The sequence below is a fragment of the Drosophila montana genome, unplaced genomic scaffold (genome assembly GCF_035044405.1).
Source record: "Drosophila montana isolate Dmon_TW-CO22-7 unplaced genomic scaffold, ASM3504440v1 contig_3846_1, whole genome shotgun sequence".
Lineage (NCBI taxonomy): Eukaryota > Metazoa > Arthropoda > Insecta > Diptera > Drosophilidae > Drosophila > Drosophila montana.
In genome coordinates, this window is record NW_026998718.1 from 292,624 (window position 1) to 315,088 (window position 22,465).

Below are 22,465 nucleotides of genomic sequence, written 5' to 3' on the forward strand. Positions count from 1 at the left end.
TTGCTCTCACTGCTCACACACACATAAAAGCGCGACAAACAATGGCGGCTGCAGCGCTCTCTCTCTCTCTCTCTCGCTCATGAGCTGAAGCTGTGCAGTGCCTGTGGTGGGTGTGGCCTATGTGCCGCTGTTTCGTTGCCATTGCGTTTCGTTTGATTGTGTTGTTGTTGCGCCTTTGTGTGTGAGTAAATTAAAATTGTGTAGTTTATTATTAAATGAAGCGCATTTTTGTATTTGTATGTGTGTGTATCTTTGCTATTCGTAGTGTACGTGTATTTATATATACATATACATAAATATGCCTGTATGTGTACACATATGCATATGGGAATTGTAAATCGTTTGTCGTTCAGTTCGTGGCACAGTCACATAATAATATTGAAATGTTAATTAGCGTATTAATTAAGTTATTTTTATTTGTTTGCATTTGAGTGCCGATAAAGAACGAGCAGACAATTAATTTTAAATAACGTTCGGCCGAGGATTACTGAATATAAAATATAACAAAATATAAAATGGGAAAGCTGAAATACTTTAAATACATACTAAATAAACTCGTTTATATACTTAATAAAACTTTATTTCTTAGTTAAAGATCAAGATAAGTTTCTGCGAGCATTATAAAGTTTAATATGCACATATATTTATGGAAGTGTTCTTCAAAAGTAAATTTATTTATATTGAAATGTCTATTTTATTCGTTAAAAGCTCTTAGTTTATTGTCTATGACGTAAGGTTGTAAGTTTTTATTCAATTGAAGTTAAAAACAGCATTTCAAGCAATTAGCTTTTATTTGTTTTCCGTTGTCCACATTCGATTCACATTAATTACTTTTAATTATGCCAATGCACAAATTTTAATTATTTAAATGAATAAACCCAGAAATGAAAAAACCTTTTTTCAATCCCTGCCAGCTACAGCTTCACTTAATATTTATAGCTTTTTAAACAAATAAACAGCATTCACAGTCGGGCGTCGCCTCAACCAGATTCCACCCACCAGCAACAATAACAACATTGCAAATGCACTCAACCACACACACACAAATACGTACACCGACAGACATTATCACACAAACACAGAGATAACTCTCTTGCATGTACAAAACACTCTCAGTGCTCTGAAAACGCAACCAGTCCAGTTCCAGCTCCAATCCAATCCGAAATAGTTGATTTTAATGATGTACATAATAAAATTCCCATTCGTTTTGTGCCAATGCCAATGCGTTCCAGCTTCATAGCATGTTTACAGTGATTGTGGAACGCACAAACTGATTTACTAAAGAGAGAATGAAACAGATCATACTGGGCTCTCGCTCTCTCCCTCTCTCACTCTCGCGCTTGATGCTGCGCCTGAATGAGTGGAAAAGAGCAACCAGCGGACCGGCACAGGGTTGCTCAGGCGATTGCGTCTGCTGCTGAGATTGCCTCACGCTGTGGGTCGCCATGTGAAGTGAAGTCGCTCGAGTCAATTTCGAAATCATTCGTTAGTCTTAGGCCTAAACAAGCGGACACGCGCGCGGCTAAATCCCGATCCAAATTTCGTAGATGACCACGAAAAGTTGGCTAATTCCGGATTTCGTGTTCTTCAATTTTCGAGTGCTAAGCGTTTTCCAGTGAAAGAGTTGAAACAACAACTGAACCTCTGTACGCTGTCAAGTGCCAAAGTCTTAACTGAAAATTGAGCTTTACTCTATTATCCACAAATAACTGCCAAGAAAACTTAAGTTTGCATAGCTTGTCGGGCTATTCTTCAGAGTGCAACGCGTTTTTAACGAATATCCCAAGCTGGGTAGTCCATTTCTGCACACTACGCCCGCGGGTGGCAGCTGCAGCAGCAACAACCCATCCCCCACACCATCGGCAGCCAAGCAGCTTGCCCAGACATTTCAGCTGTCGGCCAACTCGGCCTTCAATCTCGCCCTGCCGCCCAGCTTCTATCATCGCCTGCCCACAGACGGACCCGGTCCCAGTCCGGCCAACGCACCGGAGTGTGCCTCCCTCGACTACGTACACTCGCCCAGCACCGATCCGGACATGGATCTCATCAATCCCTACATGCGTCATCACAGTTTTGCGGCTGCCTCCCAGAGCAGTCCGCCGTCGGCGGCGCAGCGCCATCATTTGGCCGCAGCGGCTGCCGCGGGTCTGAGCAATGGATTTGCCGATGTTCATGCACATGCGATGGCCGCGGCGGACTATCAGCAACAGCTGGCGGACTATCACAGTGCCGCGGCGGCAGCGGCGGCATATGCCAGCAGCAACAGCAACAACAATAACAACAACAATGGACTAAACAGCCCCCTGATGCTGCTGAAGGCGGCGCACGGCGGCGCAGTTGGTGCCCGGCTGGAGGCCAAATCATCTGCAGAGGATTCGCCATCGACAACGCCGCCGCCCGGCTCGTCGCGCCTACACTCGGAATCGTCGCCCTCGCCACGTTACGAGCACAACTCCAGTCCCGGCGTCGACAGCGCCAAATCCTTCGCTTTGAGCCAGCGCAGCAGCGGCGGCGAGGACCATTGCCAGAACAGTGAGTCCAGCCCCCCGCCGTCTGACTACAGTCCAGAGAACTTGACCAGTCGCAAGTATCAGCATCAAAGCAGCGGCCTTAATCCGCTGAGCCTGCACAACAACAACAACAATATTGGCAACCATCCCAACAACAACAACATCAACAACAATATGGAGCACAAGCTGCCATTGAGTTTTCTGGGTCCGCCACTTGCGGCTCTGCATTCCATGACCACAGAAATGAAGACTGCACAAGGCGTAGGCACTGGAGCTGGCAGTGGAGTGAGCGCCTCCGGCAACGGCCTGGTCTATGGGCACAGTCCCAACTCCCATTTGATCAGTGAACGTGTGACGGGCTCCAGCTCAAGCAGCTCGACGACAACAAATACCCAAGGCGCTGCCAATCCGCATGGCATCGATACGATACTCTCCAAACCGCCGCCGGTAACATCGGCGGGTCTAAGTGCTTTAACGGGAGGTGAGTGCGAATCGAAAATATATAATATATACGAAAGGAAATATATAAACAATAATTATTTTTGTGTGTTTGAATTAAGCGATTCTGTATTATAAAGAGGATACAGATTCAAATCCCAGTCTGGGAAATTGAGCTGGTATTTTAGACGAAGGCCGTAGATCCCAGATAATAAAAAAGGGGTTGATATTTTAGTCAATATTTAAAGGAATAATAATAATGAGTTGAACATACAGTTAATAATGCTGTATTTAAATAATTTATTCTGATCTTAGCACGTAGAATATCCTGGCTTGATGAAATTATTAGAATTTAGATATGTTTCCTATCTCTTTTCCACATATGTATATTCTATATATCAATATCTATATATCTACATATATTCTAATGTAATTGCTGACTTATTTTGTTGTTCCATTACACTAAATATCTTAAAAAAATGAGTTATAATTAAAATGAGAGTAGAATAGTCGTCGAACGAAAGATTATCAGCTATAACGATATATAGTACATATACAAATATACAAAAGTACAGTTGTGTATATAATTATATTCCAAAATATAAAAGGAAAAGTGTTCATTTTGTATATATAATTATATATATTTATATATGATTATATATATATTTTTGCAATATTTAAGATTTCTTGAAATCTGAGATATGAATGGTTTTATTTTCTTAAGATTCTTCAGACGCCACATTTTTGATTCTCAAAGATATTTGCCACCCATATAAAATCCCATAAGTGGTAGATTTGCCCATCATTATGCAATGTAAATGTATTGAATAGACATTATGCACGGCCCCAAAAATTGGTTCCTAAAACTGGTTCGTTTAAAAATTGCCCAGCAACAAATGTTTTGTGCATGAATCCGGTTTGACATGATTCCACAATAAAATGGCAACAACAACAAAAACAACACCAAAAACAACAACAATAGCAACAAATATAACAACAATGAAGAGCACCTCCCCGGCCCTACCCCAAGCCGAGTGTAGAGAGCATTTTATTGGGCACAATTTCCAAAATCATATAATATCAAAATTGCAAAATGACGCAAAGCGTAATGCGATACTTAAACGTTTAGCAATTAGTTGTCAAATTGTTTGTAATTAAATCAAAATGACACACGAAAATCAAGCGTTGCGGTGGGCGGGGGGCGAGGGGCGGGGGGCGTACAACAAATATGACTCTGCCGTTTCACTAAAACGATTTCAATTTTTGACAGTTAAATGTAGCCCAATTGTGCGGCATGACAGAGCCGACCAGACCAATAAGGAGTGGGTCAACATTTGTTCGTAATGGAAACAAGGTGTAGGCACAGTGGAAGGGCATGCTGCGGGGCGGGGGCAAGGGGAAGCGATCTGTGGTCGGGGCATAATGGGCATCTATGCGACAGGGCGTTGACAATTTACCATAAAATTTTTAATTAATTTTAACGAGCGCGTTTATGTGAGTTGATTTGATTTTGTTGCTTGTTTTTTTTTTTGTTTCAATTGTAAACTATAAAAACTTTTTTAATTCTTTTATGACAAATTATTTAATAGCTTCAATCTAATTGGTTCAAATCGTTTAGATGGGCGAAGTTCTAAGCGCAAAGACTTGGCAGATGTGAGGGATTATAAGAATAATAATAAGAAAACTTATTTTTATTTATGATGAACCTTGGAACTTTGAAAGTTATACAAATTTGTTAAATTTGACGGTTTACATGAGCTGAATATAGGTTGTCAAAGAGATAGGCAATAGGGAAGTGTGTTTAAAATTTGTCTTATTTCAAACACAATTTCATATTAATATAAAACATAAATTAAAATCAAACATATGTTGTATTAATCAAAATCACTCAAACTTATGAATCGTAGTGTATTCCTTGCTGTTCGCATTAGATTGAATAATAAACATTAGTTTTCTTAAGAAGCCAGGCTTTTTAGCAACTAAACAACTACGATTCAGAATCCAATGTATGCAATATTGTCGTAGAGAATTTATCAATACAATTTATTAACAAAGTTAGTAATTTTTAAAATTACTCACTACATTATATATCATCTGGATTAACCATGAAAGACCTAACAATAATCATGAGATGATATGAGAAACTGGATATTAGATTTTAAATATTTTAAGCCTATGTCTGCATCAATTTGAACTATGTATTTTGAATCAGATTTAAACTTTACGCAATCTTTTTTCCATCACAGCGGGCATTCCACGTTTCTCCATAGCCGCTGCTGCGGCAGGCATGGCCCAATATCTATCGCAGAGCCAGGGAACGCCATTGAAGACGCACGCCGGGCACATCGTGGATCGCACGCATCTGTACTGGCCCGGACTGCAGGGTCTGGTGGCCAATCCGATAGCGTGGCGGGAGCGTCTATCGAATACAAGTAAGTGAATAAATCTGGCAGGCCAGATACTTAAATGAATGTGCACTAATTTGCAAATAAAGAGCACTTCACAACACTTCACATGCCATGCGCGGCATCGCGTCGAGCTGCCGAACAATCAGTGCATTCAGTGGCACGGTGGCACGTAATTTGGTTACAATTGTTGCGGCCTCCGGGGCCCGATGATTTGTCAACAATGAGAGCCACACCTCGGGGCGCAAGCCGCCTCCATTGAGGCGCAGCGCGACTTCCTGTTGATACCGTTAACAAAGCGCAGCGAATGAGGCAGCTGCCCCTAATGATCATGGATCGCTACTCAAGTGATTACCAATATGACGAGTCCAATGTGCTTAGTGCAGCCGATGGCGCATTGTCCAACTCATTAAAAGAGCTGGCAGAAAAATGAAAAAGCAGAAGAAAAATAAAATAATACAAATCAAGGGAATCACTTTAACACGATCAGCGATCGACGCATCCAACGATCGATCCATAGCGCTGACAATGACTCCACATTAATGAAGAATTCTTTTTCTTTTTTCGAACTGAAAAGCATATGAAAAATTAATTTACTCGCACGCTTTCGAGCATCTTTCGACTTGTTTGGGGTAACGATATATATGGATCTGGTTACTTCATTATTACATCTATTTATAAGGCACTGAGCCGCCGCCGTTTCCCCCACCCGCACCCCACACTTCACACCTAAGCTCATTAAGTAATCGCCCAGCTCCAACTTCAGCTCCAACTCGAACTCGTTTTCACATTGTTTATTTATTTAAACGCCCCGCCCCCCTGGTCTGTCCCCTGCTGCCACTGCTGCTGCTGTGGTTAATGATCGTTCGCATTGGCAATTGATTTGATTTGATTTAGTGTTGTGGCTACTGCCAGGGCATCGGGGCTTCAGTGAAGAGTCAGTGAAGTCAGCTGCTGTTTGCCTTTTAATTGCGCCAATGACTGCGCACATTTTGCGGCTGGGCTTTAAGTCGGAAATCGAACATAATTTTCTTATTGAATTAGTAACGAGATCAACAGAGATCGCCAGAGAAATGTTGTCGAGCTTGTTGTGTTTGTCTTGTGTTGTGTTTGTCTTGTGTTCGATTCGATTTCTGAAGTGTATCTTGGAATGTTTGATAGCTCCTCCGATTAGATAAATATTATTTCAATTGATTTGCCAAACAGTGCAGAGCTAGTCTCAAGAGTGACGCAAGTGGAGCTAGCTGCGAAATTGATACTGTGCTGACTGTGTAAAAATCACAGTAACCTTATTTTAATACAACACAAAATGACGACGTAAGAGCAACGAATTAATATATTGATTAACTACAAGTTTTTTGGGGCATTTGCAGAGTTGGTTTACAAATAAGAAGCTGGGAATCTCTATAGATCAAAGGTTAGAATGGTGGATTGTTAAAAGGAAAATCACGTAAACTAAATGGAATTATAAGCATGAATATTTTTCTTGACTTTTGTTCAATGTTTCAATCTTCCTGTCATATTCTCCAGCTCCATGCTGGTCTTGGCCATAAAAACGATTTAATTTGATCTAAAATGTTAAATCTCAGTCTTACTTTCCTTCAGTTCCACATTTGGAGTTTCCAATCCCAATTATGCTGTTATTGCACTATAAACAAAATATTGCGCAATTAGTTGCACCTGACTGCAATCCTGTTCCCTATTCATAGTATCTAGCTAATTTTTTGCCACTTTCTAATATCGCAGCTACTGATAGTGGTATTTACTCATTTAATAAACCCTGATAACTAACCTTTCCAACGATAACTGCCCCCAACTGACTAAATTGACTCGCAATGCGGTAGATGATACTGATAACAACCTTATTAATGCTTTTATATGAAGTTCTGCCCTTGTCTGGGTGACTGTTTAAACAATTGTGATCGCACGCCCATAAAGGCACATTGAACTCACTATGGCTCACAGTTATTGCATTTAATGAATTGCATTGCAAATATTAATATAAATAAGAACGATAAAAGCAAATGTGCATATATTAGTCAGAATAAAAAGAAGCGTGGCGGAGCAAACACAGCTTGTGGTACACCTATTTAATTGATTGTGGCGAAAATCAAGTTAAAAGTATATCAAGAATCAGGAACAAATGAAAAACTAATAACAAATATAAGGTGCAATAACCAACAACAAAAACAAATAATAATAATAATAATGAAAAATGAAGAAATCAAAACAAAGTAGCTGAACAATTGTATAGCATACTTCTGTGCGCAGATATACATTTAAATGAACGCAGCTCAACGACCGCCATTTTTGGTGCGATGTCGCTTGCGCAGCTTTCCCATAAAACAACACACGCACACAAGCACAAATACACAACACACACGTACACATAAAGCTTTTGCTGCCTTGTTAACATGACAGCCTACAAGCATATAAACACACACGCACACACGGACACACTCATACTCATTTTTATCCACACACAGCTGCCCTATTTTGGCATACCCAGCACTCTGCAGCCTCAGCGGGCCTGCTCATGTTGTTGTAGGTTCGCTTTGCCATCGTCTAGATAATAATGTGGCAACATATTCTCGCAGCGTCTGCGTCTGCCTTTATCTTATGCCCCACCCACCTTCTACTCCATATACGAGCCACATACTATATGTACCCCACATTTATATAGAGCAACACACACACACACATAACAACAACAGGCACTTTTTCCGGTAAAAGTTTTTCTTTTCGCCGTTCGTTTTGTCTGGCTGAGCAGCTGTCGCATATTCGTCGACATCGGCGGGCATCTTTCAGTCATAAATATGTATACACAAATAATATATAAATAAATATACAATTTTTATGTAAATAACAAACACACACACACACACATCTCGCTCTTCATGTTGTGTTTGTGTTGTGTTTTATGTAAATGTGCGGAATATATGACAATATTTTGGCCTGGAAAATCATGTGAAAACAATGAGGAAAAACCATCGACAAGCAAGTGAAACATGTTTTTCTGAAGTTTCTTATTTTAAAGCGAATCCATGGCATGTGCGCAAATAACGAGGCAAGTTTCCTTTAGATTTTCTGCTAGAGCAGGCTTTTGAGATCCACATACCTGCAAATGGTGTGCTAAGGAGAAATTTAAGGGATATCGTAAGGATATCACTTGAAAAAGAAAACATGAATTTAAATGAGATTTAAGAAATATATTAATGAACAGCATTAACCGGTGAAAGGTAGAAGATCTGTTAACTCTATTCTAGAAACATGAATAAGCACAAAACAATCTTTGAAAGTGAACTTAAATCGGATCACCAGCATTTTAGCTTTATATATGACTATAGTCAATTATTATCTATTTAGAAGTTAAAGTAGAGTTGGCTGATGATATACATTTAGAAGTTAAAATAGAGTTTGAAGCTTATGGTAACCAATCTCTGAATCAGATTTTGGATTATAATATCAATTATAATAACACTAGAACTTATTAAATATGCCAGATTTCTTGCAACTAGCGTATACATATGTCCGGTTATATCTCACATGTTTACTTCATGCTGCGCTCTCTCAATCTCTCTCTCTCTCTTTCTTTTGCGCTCTTCCCTCGCTGTCCACGCTCATGTAAAGCCACATGCTGCGAATAAAATAATTAACTTGAATACAAAAAGTAAATACAGGCTAAAAAACATGCGTTAAAGTGTATCATAAAAGGCAGCAGCAACTAGAAATACAGCCAGCTATATGGCTGTCGGACCCAACCAGATAACCATATAGCCAAAGCCAGCAAAAACCAAGCAACCGACGAGGCAACCAACCAAAACCGCTGTCTGCATTTGACACAATTCATTAAGCTTAATGAAGACAGCAACAACGAGGCCCAAATAAAAAGTTACTGCTGCCAGGAGAGAGAGTGAGGGAGAGAGAGAAATAGAAAGAGATAGAGAAAGAGAGAGCCGGATAGACAGTCAGGGGCTGCGCTTGTACCTCTTCTAGCTGTTGCGTTTAATTAAAATTCAAGTGGCATTTTGTGTGTCGGTGTCGTCCTCCTAATCGCTACCCAAAGAACTTGTGCTTTAAGCATATAATCGGCCATAAAACAGGCCATAAAACAATGCAATGAAGCCAGACCCAAAGCGGGAGCCACTGGGTAGGATACAGATCAGGGACACTTAATGAGCGATGCTACCTATGGAGATGAATATTTCAGATGAACAATAGACAGACATGCGAGGGAGCTGAGCTTATGGGGGTAATTGGCATAAGGACAATACAGGATTGTTATAGTTAGTTATACAAATGTAATAGCATATGATAACGGGGTAGCCATTGTTGATAAATTCACAATATCTTTATTTATACCCTGTACATTGCTGTTGTGCAATGGCAGGCATCTGCGACCTCTTATATACACAATAAGACTAAAGACATCAAATATGGTTTATCGAATTTAGTAATATTTTAAATTATTTACAACTCCCTTCCTTTACCTGATATCGATATATTTATATAGATACATTTGAATCTGAAATATTTGTAATGATTTATGAAGTGGCTTTATCTTCTGTAACTTTTCTATGCTAATTATCAGATTAGTTTAAAAAAAAAAACGAATATCCACCACTCTTCGTTGTCTCTCTCTGTTGTCTATCAACAGTTGCTATTGTCGACTCGACAAGCGCTCTGCGTACCTTTTCTCGATCCGCACGCCCGTAACAAATGACTTTTTAATATTTTCAATAGCGCAACAGTAAGCCAAAACATAACACGCCCACCTAGCGCGCCCCTTGCCGCACGATATTAATATCAATACCGAATAAAAAGAAAATCCAAAACCCAAAATATTAACGCTATAAAAAAGAAGTAGGCGAAAAAGTATTTGAAACAGAACAAAAGCCGAAAAAAAAGAAAAAAAGAGGAGAAATGTGCAAATGCAGCGTTGGCAACAGGGTGACTTATGCGATTATAGACAACTGTCGCTGGGAAAAGGTACTGTTTGGGGGGAGGGGGAATCTGGCGAGGGGTCGCTCTAGAAAGTGAGCCTGCTGCCATTTCCACTGCCAATTCATTTCATTTTGCAGCACTGCGTAAGGGCCGTGACATGAGCAAATAAACGCTTCATATTTGTCGGTTATTTATGAGGGTTCTTGGGACGCAGCTGCGGGCCCAATAGATGGCTAAAAAGAGACAGAGAGTGGAGAGGGAGAGGGAGAGGGAGAGAAGGCACACGTTCGCGATAAAAATTATTATCACTGACACAATTATGATACTCTTGTAGTAGGTATTGCATATTTTTTTTATCAACCAAAGTGTAACGCTTAGAGGAAGGATATATCAGATCGCCTAGAGATATGCCTGATCAGTGTCCACAGTAGTCCCTCTATTTGAAAGTCAATCTATATATTTAGGAACTCTCTAACTAAAGGGTAAATACGTATAACTGTTCGCACTACTACAACATATGGCTCATAATAGGAACTATCAATTTCTTACCAAGACATCTTTCGAATTACGAACTATGCTCATAGACTCATTAGGATGAAGTTACTATATCACTTGTTAATGGAAATACATCGCAAGGGTATTTACTCTTCGTCAATAGATCTTCTTTCCCCTTTGCTGGGGAATAATCTTGTTATGATTCAGGCTTGGCCTTGTTGCTAAACCCCACCCCACCCCACCCCACAACGCCTCGCCTTTGCCCACCCGCTCTAAAACATATCCGGAAATGTTACACGTAGTCGCCCTATTGACAAGTGGTATGTTTGTTGCCATTGCTGCTGCTGGCTTGTTAAGCTTGCGAATGGTCTGCGAAAAAATATAATAAATTTTATGGCACATATTTATTTTGAAGCGATTCTATTTGGCTTTTTGTTTTATGTCCTCGCACATTGCAATCAATTTGTGCAGTTGCAGCTGAGCTGAGCTTGAAAAACAATGAATGAAAGCTGCGAATAAGATTTGAGTACGAAATGAAGTGTACGTTGAGGCAAAAAAGAAACTTAAGGGATGGATATCTTATCAGGATGAATATCAACGAACCGTTCATATAAAGAAACAAATATAAACTTATTTGTTCTCTTTGACGTTGCAAAATAGTTTTCCGAATATCATTAAATATAAAATAACGTAATAAGAGAATTTTCAGTTAGGTGCATATTGAACTTTATTTTATTATTTACTTTAAATTTTTAAATGCTTAGTCGTTAAAATTATGATTATACAATTTACTTTTGGTAATCAACTTTTTCTGTACCATTTCGCTTTTCCCAATTAAGAATTCAAACTACGTTAAATACTTAAACTTTCCACGTTATTTCAAACACATTTTCCACTAGTCGTTTGTGTGTGTGTGTGTCTCTTTATCTCATATCACACAAATTCCACATTCTAAGTGTAATAATTTAAATTAATAATATTACAGTAAATGCACCAAAGTATCATAAAGGGACTCCAGCTTCCAGGGAACTAGCAACGGCCAAAAAAGAGTCAAGCTCGTTGGTTTTTTGAAATAAATTTAAGACCACACAAAGATAGACCCTGTTGGCAGAGCAGCTATTTTCAACCCTCAACCCACGCCAGCAGCAGCACCACCCACAGGGCTTCTCTGCACAATTGTGGCATTACCTTTTTACCTAGCGCCAGGCGCGCCCTGTGCATATTTAGTCAAATCATTTCACATAATTAGGGATCATTTAATAATGGGGTGACATTAATTGAAAGCACACACACACAAATACACACAACAGCACGACATAAGGGCTGCTGGCCACCCACTCAGAGAGTTAGAGACAGAGAGGGACAGAGAGAGAGAGGGAGCGAAGGAGAGAGTCAACTGCTGCCGTTTAATTTTATGACCACCACCCGACCCATGTCCACTTGACTGCCTTTACGAGCCCTGAGGGGGGCGGCTGCACGTAGCGCCCGTCTAGTGGTGGGCGTGGTCCCTGCTTTTATTGGCCTCTTGTCGTCGTCGTCGTTGTCGTTGTCGTTGTCGTTTTGGCTAATTGATTTTAATGAAAGCCCGAGGCCCCACGGACCGAATGTTTAGTGGTTCTCATAAATTCTGTGGTCAATTTGGGTTTGTTAATTGTCGCAACGTGTGCTTGGCTACTTTTTATTTGTGACCCCCCGCCCCCCCAACTCGACTGTAATTAGTGTCTAATTGTTATGCGGAAACCATAGCCAAGGTATGCAAAAATGAATTGCCAAAAATAATTTATATTATTTGCATTAGCTGTGACTGCAAATATTGGATGAAATCAATTCCAAAATTATTTTTACAATTAATTAGTCGCAGTTGAATAGCTCCAATAAGACACGAACCTTTAAGGCCGACAACAACCCCAACAACCCACAAAAGTGTCTGATGCCTTCTCAGCTCAACCACCTCTCCAATTCGCAGCTGTCGCCAAACGCGCACCATAAACAATTAATAAATGTCAAAAAACTTTGCCACAACGACAACAACAACAACAACAACAACAATAGCAACAACAACAGCAACAGACGCGGGCCCCTTTACTTAACCAACTTTATTTTAACGACATTATAATCTGGATACATTTTATGGCATTGCGCATTGTTTCATAATTAAATCATTTAAACTGCGACAACTTTCGGAGCTTGTAAACACGACTCTTAAACGTAAATTATTACAAATTTGAAAAGTTTTCAGAGTGAAATATTTATAGATGGGTTATTAGGCACAATAAAGGTAAATTGTCGTGTTTTCTTTTTATTGAGGGGTTTTTGATGTAATGTAGGGGCAATATATTAGTCAGTGTGCAAATATTTAACAGTATTTGAACTATGGAAAATAGTTGATACAAATAATATTTCATCAATTGTATAATGTAGCTGCGCTTATATATCCTGCTCGAAAGGAATATTATACAAATATGCAATTATTACAATTTAATAGATAAATAATTTAAGAGAACTGGACTACACATTCATTGAAAGCATCGTAAATAGTCTTAAGATATTCGAAGAAACTCCTTTAGTATATTTAATATGATTCATTATATTATCTTCTGCTATATCTTCTAAACATTCCAAATCTTTCTAACGCCTTAATTTTCTTTTAACTGTTTACAGTGTCGGCCAATTTGTCACAATCCCATCAGCATCATCCATCCAGCGATAAGGATGGCAAAAAGAAACACACCCGCCCAACATTCAGTGGTCAGCAGATATTCGCGCTGGAGAAGACATTCGAGCAAACCAAATATCTGGCTGGACCAGAGCGTGCCAAGCTCGCATATGCCTTAGGAATGTCCGAGTCGCAGGTTAAGGTAAGCCTCGGGTAATATTTAAAACATGCGAGTGTATGCAAATTAAAAGCTCATAAAATGGCGCCGGGTATCTCTCCCGCAAACAAAAAAAAGAAGGTAAAAGATACGAACAACCTTCCGAATAGCATCGCCCAGCACCGCCCAGCCCCGCCCAGTTTCACCCCGCCTTTGATGTTTGTGGCAATTTGCATTTTTATTGAAACGCAAAGCTCATGGATTTTTGGTTTATTTTTTGTCGAAGCCCGAAAACAAAATGGCGCCAATGGTCTGCCACAGGGGTATCAGTAGCCCTTCCTGTCCCAGTGGGTTATGCCCCAAAGGCTTAGTTCACATGTCCGTCCCTCCCCTGACAGCCCTGCACAAAAAACAAAACAAAAACATTTCCGTGCGCGTTATTTTAAAGTTTTCGCCGAAGGTTGTTTTTTCGCCCACCCTGCGGCTGAAATGTTATCAACAAATAAATCCTTTGTGTCGTCAAATTTGTTGAGCGGCGTCGCCATCTCCAAACGCCATCATCGTTGTTGTAATCCTCACCAGAAACGCACGTGTCATTGCCGTTGCCAGTAAGTCGCGTGTGCGACGCGGCTTTCGGATCTCTTTGGGTTTGTCATTTAAATTAGTCGTAAGCCCGGGTAGTTAATTGGTTTTGCGGTGAGTTGTGCTTAGTTAAGCGACAGTTGCAACATATGATATCATGATTTTTAAATGAATGATGACATAGAAGAGAGAAACTAATGAGTTATGAATCACCTTGAGTACTCTTGCAAAAAGAATGAGCTAATAGAAAAGAAAGTAGAAAACGAAAATCTTTTAGTTAAAGAACAAGTCAATCAAACTCCAAATTGGGATTATATTCGAAGAGAGGCAACTTTTCTCTATAGCTTATATAGCATATATTTGAGGATTGCAATTTCATTAGTATTTGGTCCCATTTGTCGGTCAATTTGTAGACCCTAATTATTACAACCCTCTTGCTGAAGTCCAAATAGAACACCCCGTTAACCTCGTCAGCTCTGCCCTCAGCCTCCAACAACTGTGCACAAATCAGGGCCTTGGCTTAGGAGATAGGCGAGTGATAAGAAATCACGTTTATGATGAGTAAAATGATTAATTACCAATGAATGAGGCCGTTGGCATTGTGAGGCATACGGAACGAGAATATTTCTATGTAGAGCCAGCCTGTGAGGCAGGAAGCAGGAGAGATGATGTGAGGAGGAGAGGCGCAGGATTGATGGCTTGAGCTGCAGCTAAATATGCGTCATTTGTGCAGGGGCTAAACAGATAGACAGAGACAACGAGAGAAAGAGATAGTAAACGAGAGAGAGAAAGGCAAGCGCCTGATGACGAGTACAAATGGTCAGCGAGATGGATGGATGAGTGCAGGGCAGGATTGGGTTGGCCTCTGTCTGATAGACATGCCAAATGACTGCATGACTTTTGGGTGAGTGTAAATTAAATTCTGTGCAAGGACGCAACAACGACGACATCAGCTTCATACATATTCAATTAGTGTGCGTGTGTGCATGTTCGGCCGTGTGGGCAGACGTCCGGACCGGATGGAGCTCCTCTTGCGGCGGACTCAGATGAAAAACAGCCATGACGATGATAGTATGCAAATTGACAAACAAAAACACAACAAGAACTGCACGCAGCCCCAAAATATGACAGACACACAAAATGCAAAACAGTCAGAGACTGCCTGTCTCTCAGTCTGTGTGTGTCTGTGTGTCTGTGTGTGTGTCTGTGTGTGGGTGTTCAAGTGTGGGCGTGGCTGCAGCTCGGCGTATGCCAAATGATCTTGACAAGAATAATTGCGCTGTTATCATAATTAAAACCGTTTTTGGACACAGCACAGAGACTCAACCTACTCCCGTATGAGGGACAATTCATTTTAGCAATCATTTAATGCAAATGGTCGCCATTTTGTACGTTCTTATATCTCACTCTCTCCCTTTCCCTCTCTCTCTCTCTCTCCCTCTCCTGCTGTCTCATTCGGTGAATTATAGCGTCTGCGGCCATTATTAATGACATTCCAGCTCTGCGTCTTTATGGACTTGTGTAGTTAGTACAAGCCATAATATTATTGCATGATTCGTTGTTATAGCTTTTTCGTGATTTAGCTTTTGCATAAATGTATGAGATTTTCCCAATGATTGTCGAGTGCATGCATGTAAACACATGCGATATAGAGAAATGATTGGGCATGTGGCTTATGAGGGTGCTCCGAGCATGTTATTGCTTAGGTAATTTGATATACTTTGCATACAAACATTTGAACTAAGCAATTGAAGAATATAGAGTTGAATAAATTACGTATACACTAGGAATGAAAATCTGGGGTCATTCGCCTTTATTATAAATCGGAGACAGAGCTGTACGGTTTAGGGGCAACTTAGAGAAATAAAAGATATAATATAAAAAGCCCAAATATAGTTATGCATATCAAAATCATGATTACAAGAATGCTTTAACTAAAATTTAGTTTATGGTCTATATTGGCTGTCAAATGTTTTCAGAATGTTATTTTATTGAGCACTCACCGCATAATTAGCACATGTATATTGAAAGCTTATGGACCAAATCGATTCGTAGCGTTTGTCAAAAGTGACAATGGCATCGGGCAAAGGCCATGGAACTGTGCGGCTAAGTGACAAGCCGACAAGTTGACAATGGGACAGGCTGATCATAAAACTTATGACAGATATGTGAAATATTGTCTAATTGATTTTTGGGAATCGTATAGAACACCCGAAATACCAGCTGGCCCATTGTTGCCAGCTAATGGATTTGATTGTGTGTTAATGAATGGAGAGAAATTCTATGACGAACTACCAATAAGATGGGCTGGAGAGGTCGCTCATTTGAAGCGCTATCAGCGACTGCGCCATTGCTCCACACTTTTCGACTCACAATTAGTCAAATAGAAACCGATTTTATGTGCGCTGCGACTTCACGTTGATGGGCTACAAAACGCAAATAAATCAGAAACTCACATAAATATACCGCCATATAAAGGGAACGTTGAGCCTGTGGTTCAACTTAAAATTTACGAGCCACTTTTAAATGCCAGAACTACAACAACAGAATGTTTGTTAACCAATAGGAGAAACAAGAAAATATCCCGGGTCAAACGTAACTGCAACTTGTCAGTCGATCAGGGGCGGGCAACGGGTTTTAAAGGTGTGCGCGCAGCCATGCTGTAAATTTCCATGACTTTTAAGTACCCAGTGCGAGCTATCCGATCCGACCCGATCCGATACAAACTGAACCGACGAACTGGACGCGCGTAAACAAATAAATTTCCAATTTGGCCAGAGTCATATATTTGCCATCGCCGAGACCAAATGCACAATAGTAGGACGCCGGAGTGCGGCAAACGAAAATAAAAGGTTTGGTTTTGACATCCGTTCCTATGAAATTTACATAACGCTTTTCATCCTTATCTGGACCCGACACCTGACGGACGCCCCGCAGCGGTGCCAAAAACGTCAGACGACTGACCAAAACATTGCCATATGTTTTATAACTCTGCCTCGCCTCCTGGCCGCAATAAATAAATCCGTGTGCACAAACCAAACCAATGCCGCACGCTCCCCCACCCCAATCCCAATCCCAATCCCATGTCGTGCCGTGCAACCAATCGAAGCGTAACGCTGCCACGTCAAATTGATTGCCACAATATTTGATTGACTTTGACATGTTGGCTGTCATAAATTTCCTAGTGTGTCTCCTCCTCGACTGCCATAGCTCCTCCGCTTCTAAGGCGATCTTGATCTCGTCATGTGTGGCCATAAAACCGATGCGCATATTTCAAGTAAAACTGTCGGAGCCAGATCAAGGGACTTTGCCAATATTTATGACGTTCTGTGCACTAAACATTTCAAAAATAATAATAATAACAAGTACTCGTACTCTTCAACATGGCTAACTCTTCCAAATGGCACATACATTTCTTTTCCTAGTTTTCTGTGGAAGCCTTCTGATAGTCTTCCGATTGAATAGGGTATAACATACATGTGACTTTAATAGGGAAACTTGTAACTAGGCAGAGTTTTATCAAGAAATAATACGATACAAAAACTTAATATTTGTACGAAGGTAACTAAGGAAGGCAAAGATGACCTTCGGCCAAGTCTGAAATTAATTTATGGACAAAGCTATTAACTATATCAACTCGACTGTTCAATCTGTTCAAAAATATTGAGCTCAACCCTCAAAGGAGACTTCCTCTATTTCATGAGACACTTATAAGCAGACATATAAAAATCTTGTCAGACTTTCTTTCTTCCCTCCAAAAAATGTAATAAACAAAACGTAATTCTTCGAGCGCTTCTTAAGGCTTTAAGCATGCAACTCATGTGCAAACACAGTGACAAGTCTTCAATTCAACAGTCTGTTGCCTTCCACTTGGAAACTATGCTTTAGTGGGTGCTAGATGACGCATACACCATCGTTATGATGTCGCAAACGACAGGGGCTGCTGCCCACGCTGCCCAAGCTGGCACGCCGAAAAGACCGAAAGGCTACCCCGGCCAGGCACACGTTCCCGTTTTGGTCGAGCAAATCCCAAACAACATGGTCACAGCTGTTACCAAAAAATAATGACCATGAAAAGCAGCCTTAATGATGCCAACTAATGTTGTTGTTGCCTGTCTGTGCTGGGCCAAAAAAGACGCCCCAAACTTCAGTCACCAGCCTTCAGCCTCCAGGCTCCAGGCTCCGGTCTCCTTGGCCTCTGTCGCTTTCTTTGGCAGGCTGCGGCATGTAGCACACGAAAAAATAATAATTGTATTTTTATTTCGCATAATGTTGCAAATAATAATTACACAAATGTGCAAATGAAGCTGTAAATTATGTTGTATCTGGTTTAATTGCACCTTTGGGTCGTTTCACGCGTTGATTTTCGCCAGCCATGGACGTATACGTTATTATTTGCATTAAAATGCCGCACAGTTAATTGCTTATTAAAACAGTTTTTTCATTAAATATCATCAATGCTGTGTTTATAAACTGTCTAGCTGGTATTTGTGGAAATATCTGCGATATAGACTGGAGATTAAGTAAGCAAAATCTCAGTTTTACCAAACCAAACTAACTAAAGGAACTAAGCTGCAGGATGAGTTAGCCACAAATGAAAAACGTTAAAAACGTTAAACGTTAAGAATATGGGCCTATCAAATAGGCTAATTGTACTTAAAATGGACGCTGTTTATGACTTGAAATACAGCACGCTTGCCATGATGAGCTGAGGCCTGGCCTGATTTGGTGAAAGTGCTCCATCATCAAGCAAATGTAGAAATTATGCCCGATTTTGCAGCAGCACATGCCACGAAAAAACGTGTCTAGGCCTATGCAGAATAATCCCCTTCAGGCTGTGCCACAGACCGAGAGCACAACGAGCCCAAGCTTGGGTGGCTTGGGCGGGCATGCAACATATGTTGCCAGGGGCCGGCGCTCAACAATGAGGCGGTTGCAAAATGGAAAATGAAGCGCAACCAAATATGTTAGTCATGGTTTTGCATAGTTTTTGCTGTTTTGCCTTGTGTAACTGCTGTTGGGCAATGGCAATGGGCATGGCAATGCGAACGCTGTCCAGGGCTTAATATTGTCTTAATTGAGGGTTAACCGGCGTTGATGATGCGACTTATGGGCTGTGAGACGGGAAATGGGTGACGGGCCTCGACTTAATGACTTTGACAATGTGTGCCTCATGGGCTCTGCTGGACTGCTGCCTAATTACGACACGAAACTTGTGTTGCGCTTATTTAAAACTTAAATTGCCTCGCCACACACACACTCGCTACACACACACACACACTCGCTGCACGCATTGCTAAAGTTTTCCATTTCAATTTGGGATTTTACAGGTTTGGTTTCAGAATCGTCGCACCAAATGGCGCAAACGTCATGCGGCGGAAATGGCAACGGCCAAGCGGAAACAGGACGACATGGGCGGCGACAACGATGGAGACTGCAGCGAGACCATGGACAGCGACAACGAGAGCCTGGACATGGGCGAGGCACCCGCCCAAAGCAAAAGGAGTCGCAGCAGCAGCAGCTCCCAGCATCAGCATCAGCAGCAACAGCAACAGCACCAGGATAATTATCGTCATTAAAACGAATTTATCAAACGGCAAAGGATATGCTAGAAAATTACAACAACAGTTACAACAACAATATCGCCAGCTAATAAACTCAAACAAACAAAGCGAAAGGCTCTCAACATTTGTCGGCCATTTCCGTTTTTTATTAGCTAGTCAAAGAACAACAAAAACAACAGCAACAAGAAAATATAAAAAAAGGTTTTGCCACTTTACAGTCTTCTGAAGACGTCACTTTTAAGTCAACGCAACTTAATTTCTTCCTCGATTTGCCCTCTTGTTTCATATATAGTATGTGTGTAAATATTTATGTTTATTTTTAAAGTACATAGATATATACAATTTAGGTATTTTGTATTTAATAACCGGGCTCTAAATGCTAAGTCGTCTTAAGTCGTCACACAAGTTACTGAATTTATTACATATTGTATGTTTAGTTTGATAGTTTTTTTTCAAGAAAATCCACAGAGCTGAAGCATCCTTTAAATCTTAATGTAATTTCGTGGATTCGAAAAGACTTGTGTTTAAAATGAAATCTGAATAAATATACGAAGTGCGAGCCACTTCCCATGAATATAATATTGATGATGATAAAGAAAATACTGCAGTAAATAATGTACAATTTATTTAAATTAAATTCTAATTTTAATTATTTGAAATTGATAAAGAATAAAATGATAAAATTACAGATAACTAATTAGTTTTATTGTGTGGCATTTAATCTAAAATAAATGAATTATGAAGTTCTTTCAAGAGTTGAAAAAGAGTTAACAAAAACAACTAAAAGCTACATTAATTATGCACATCATATTTATGCATTTTTCTTTACACATATATATCAATAAATGTGCGAGTTAATAGTGTTAGGTACAGTAAAACCTACGCACAACGAGAGACCGACAATAATAATCCACATTGCGCACCCGAAATCAGCTCAGAAACACCCACAAGGCAGAGCAACAATTGATGCAGGGCTTAGGGCTCATAACAATTACACACACACCGGAAATCTGCTTACACAGTCACAGAGTCAATCAGTAAGTCAGACGGCAATCTGTCAAATATTCCGGACTGCAGTCAAAAGGATTAGCTGAAAGAGTTTCTTCTGCCAACGAGGTGCAGACAAAACGGAACCGAAATGAATGGAAATGTGTGAAAAGAATCAACGAAAATCCAAAGATTGATTAACTGTCAATCAAAAGTTGGACAAGTCATGAATGAAATGGAAACAGGTTGATGGAACAATGAGGCATACCAAATAATAAATGCCTGAGCTTTACGAGCACTTGACGAATGCATATGCGAGAGATTTGGGGTGAGCAGAATGCGAGTATCTTGAAGAGAACAACAAGTAGGGCCAACACCTTGGACACCTTAGACTCTACGAGTGTCCATGGGTAGGCTTGTTAGGATCCGCCGCTAATGACTGTTGCAATGCTGGAATCACTACCGAACTCTTATTGTGTGTATGAATCCGTGCCTAATGGAGCTACATTTATCATACTTAAAGTTTTTCTGGCTCTCCAGCTTTGTGCAAACAATGGCCCAATAGAGTGAGCGGAAGAGAGAGGCCCGACTATGACCTATTCAAAATACCATTAGCATACCGCCGATAATTGCCTCGGCGAGCCATTAGCGGACTCGTACGCTCCAAAGTAAACAGCCGCCGTATTACGTTGTGAAATTCCAGATCAAACATCAATTATTAAATGCTCGGGCCTCAGTCGCAGACCCAGTTGGCATCTATTTCGGAGCCAATCTGCAAACTCATGCAAAGGGCAACAGGCACGTTTTGTCGTTGCGATTCCTTTCAGCAAAGACTTCCGCACACTTCCGCTTCAGGACCTGGTCTCGGTTCATTGTGTTTTTCTTTTTGTTTTAGTACGCGCCTAAAGTCAACTTCCAGCAATTGACGAACGAGTGTGAATTGCCTTTGAATTTGGCATTTCGTTCCAGCTGCGCAGGCGTATGGTAAATGTTATATGGAACATGCTGTATGCCATACTATATATGTATATATATGAGCTACGTGCCCCGTTCGGGTTGCGATCACTCGGTTTCAGGTAAATCCTCTTAAGCCGCTTATTGAGCCTGAGGTTAATAGAATTTCAGTATCACACAACAAACTGCTCGCTCGTACGTGTCCCTGGTGTATCATTTGAGTTTGGGATCCTGTTAATCCGCTTGCTGAAAAATTGCAAGCTGCCGAGGGTCTCTTTGGGTTTGCGAATTCCACTTTGGTTCGGGTTCGCTTTGTTTGTGTCTGGTACGTCAATAAAATTGATTAATTGCTTTATTGTTGAGTTTAAAGATGAATGAACCAGAGGGAATTGCATAAAATATAGAGCGGATCATTAGAAAGATCAATGCGAAATATTTAATAGCAAAGAAGTTTGGAATCGTTTTCTAGAAAGTCCGCATAGACCTTAAACTATACTCGAAATATGTATCGTACGAAAGAAGGGGCTGTGCATTTTTAACAGAAGCTTTACCCAAGTATTGAGAAAACATTTAGATTTAATTTACTACTGCTGAAGGCTGTAAGGTTATATTTTCTTCATGTGAGAAATGATTGGAAAAGAAATGTTCCAAATGTAAAGTAAGAACTTGAACCAAGCAGGGCCGGGTAACCGCTTTTAAAAATACACGACCACGTCTTTTAGAGGCGCTTTTCCGATTGCCAAACATCAAAGAACAGTCAATATTCTCGGGCT

The 22,465-nt window shown here is 40.4% G+C and overlaps 1 protein-coding gene across 1 annotated transcript; it reads left to right on the plus strand.

The window, feature by feature from the left end:
* The first annotated feature begins 1,776 nt into the window (after positions 1-1,776).
* HGTX lies at positions 1,777-20,444 on the plus strand. Its single transcript, XM_064696266.1, has 4 exons — positions 1,777-2,991; positions 5,195-5,380; positions 13,454-13,650; positions 19,518-20,444. Exons 1-4 carry the CDS (start codon positions 2,037-2,039, stop codon positions 19,764-19,766), a joined length of 1,587 nt encoding a protein of 528 aa, XP_064552336.1. The 5' UTR covers positions 1,777-2,036; the 3' UTR covers positions 19,767-20,444.
* Positions 20,445-22,465: the final 2,021 nt, after the last annotated feature.

What these genes read in the sequence shown, in the direction of transcription:
- HGTX (XM_064696266.1), top strand. Translation starts at nt 2,037, where the DNA reads ATGGATCTCATCAATCCCTACATGCGTCATCACAGTTTTGCGGCTGCC. An exon ending in TCTAAGTGCTTTAACGGGAG is followed by an intron (nt 2,992 to 5,194) that starts GTGAGTGCGAAT and finishes TTTCCATCACAG; the next exon opens with CGGGCATTCCACGTTTCTCC. An exon ending in TGTCCGAGTCGCAGGTTAAG is followed by an intron (nt 13,651 to 19,517) that starts GTAAGCCTCGGG and finishes GGGATTTTACAG; the next exon opens with GTTTGGTTTCAGAATCGTCG.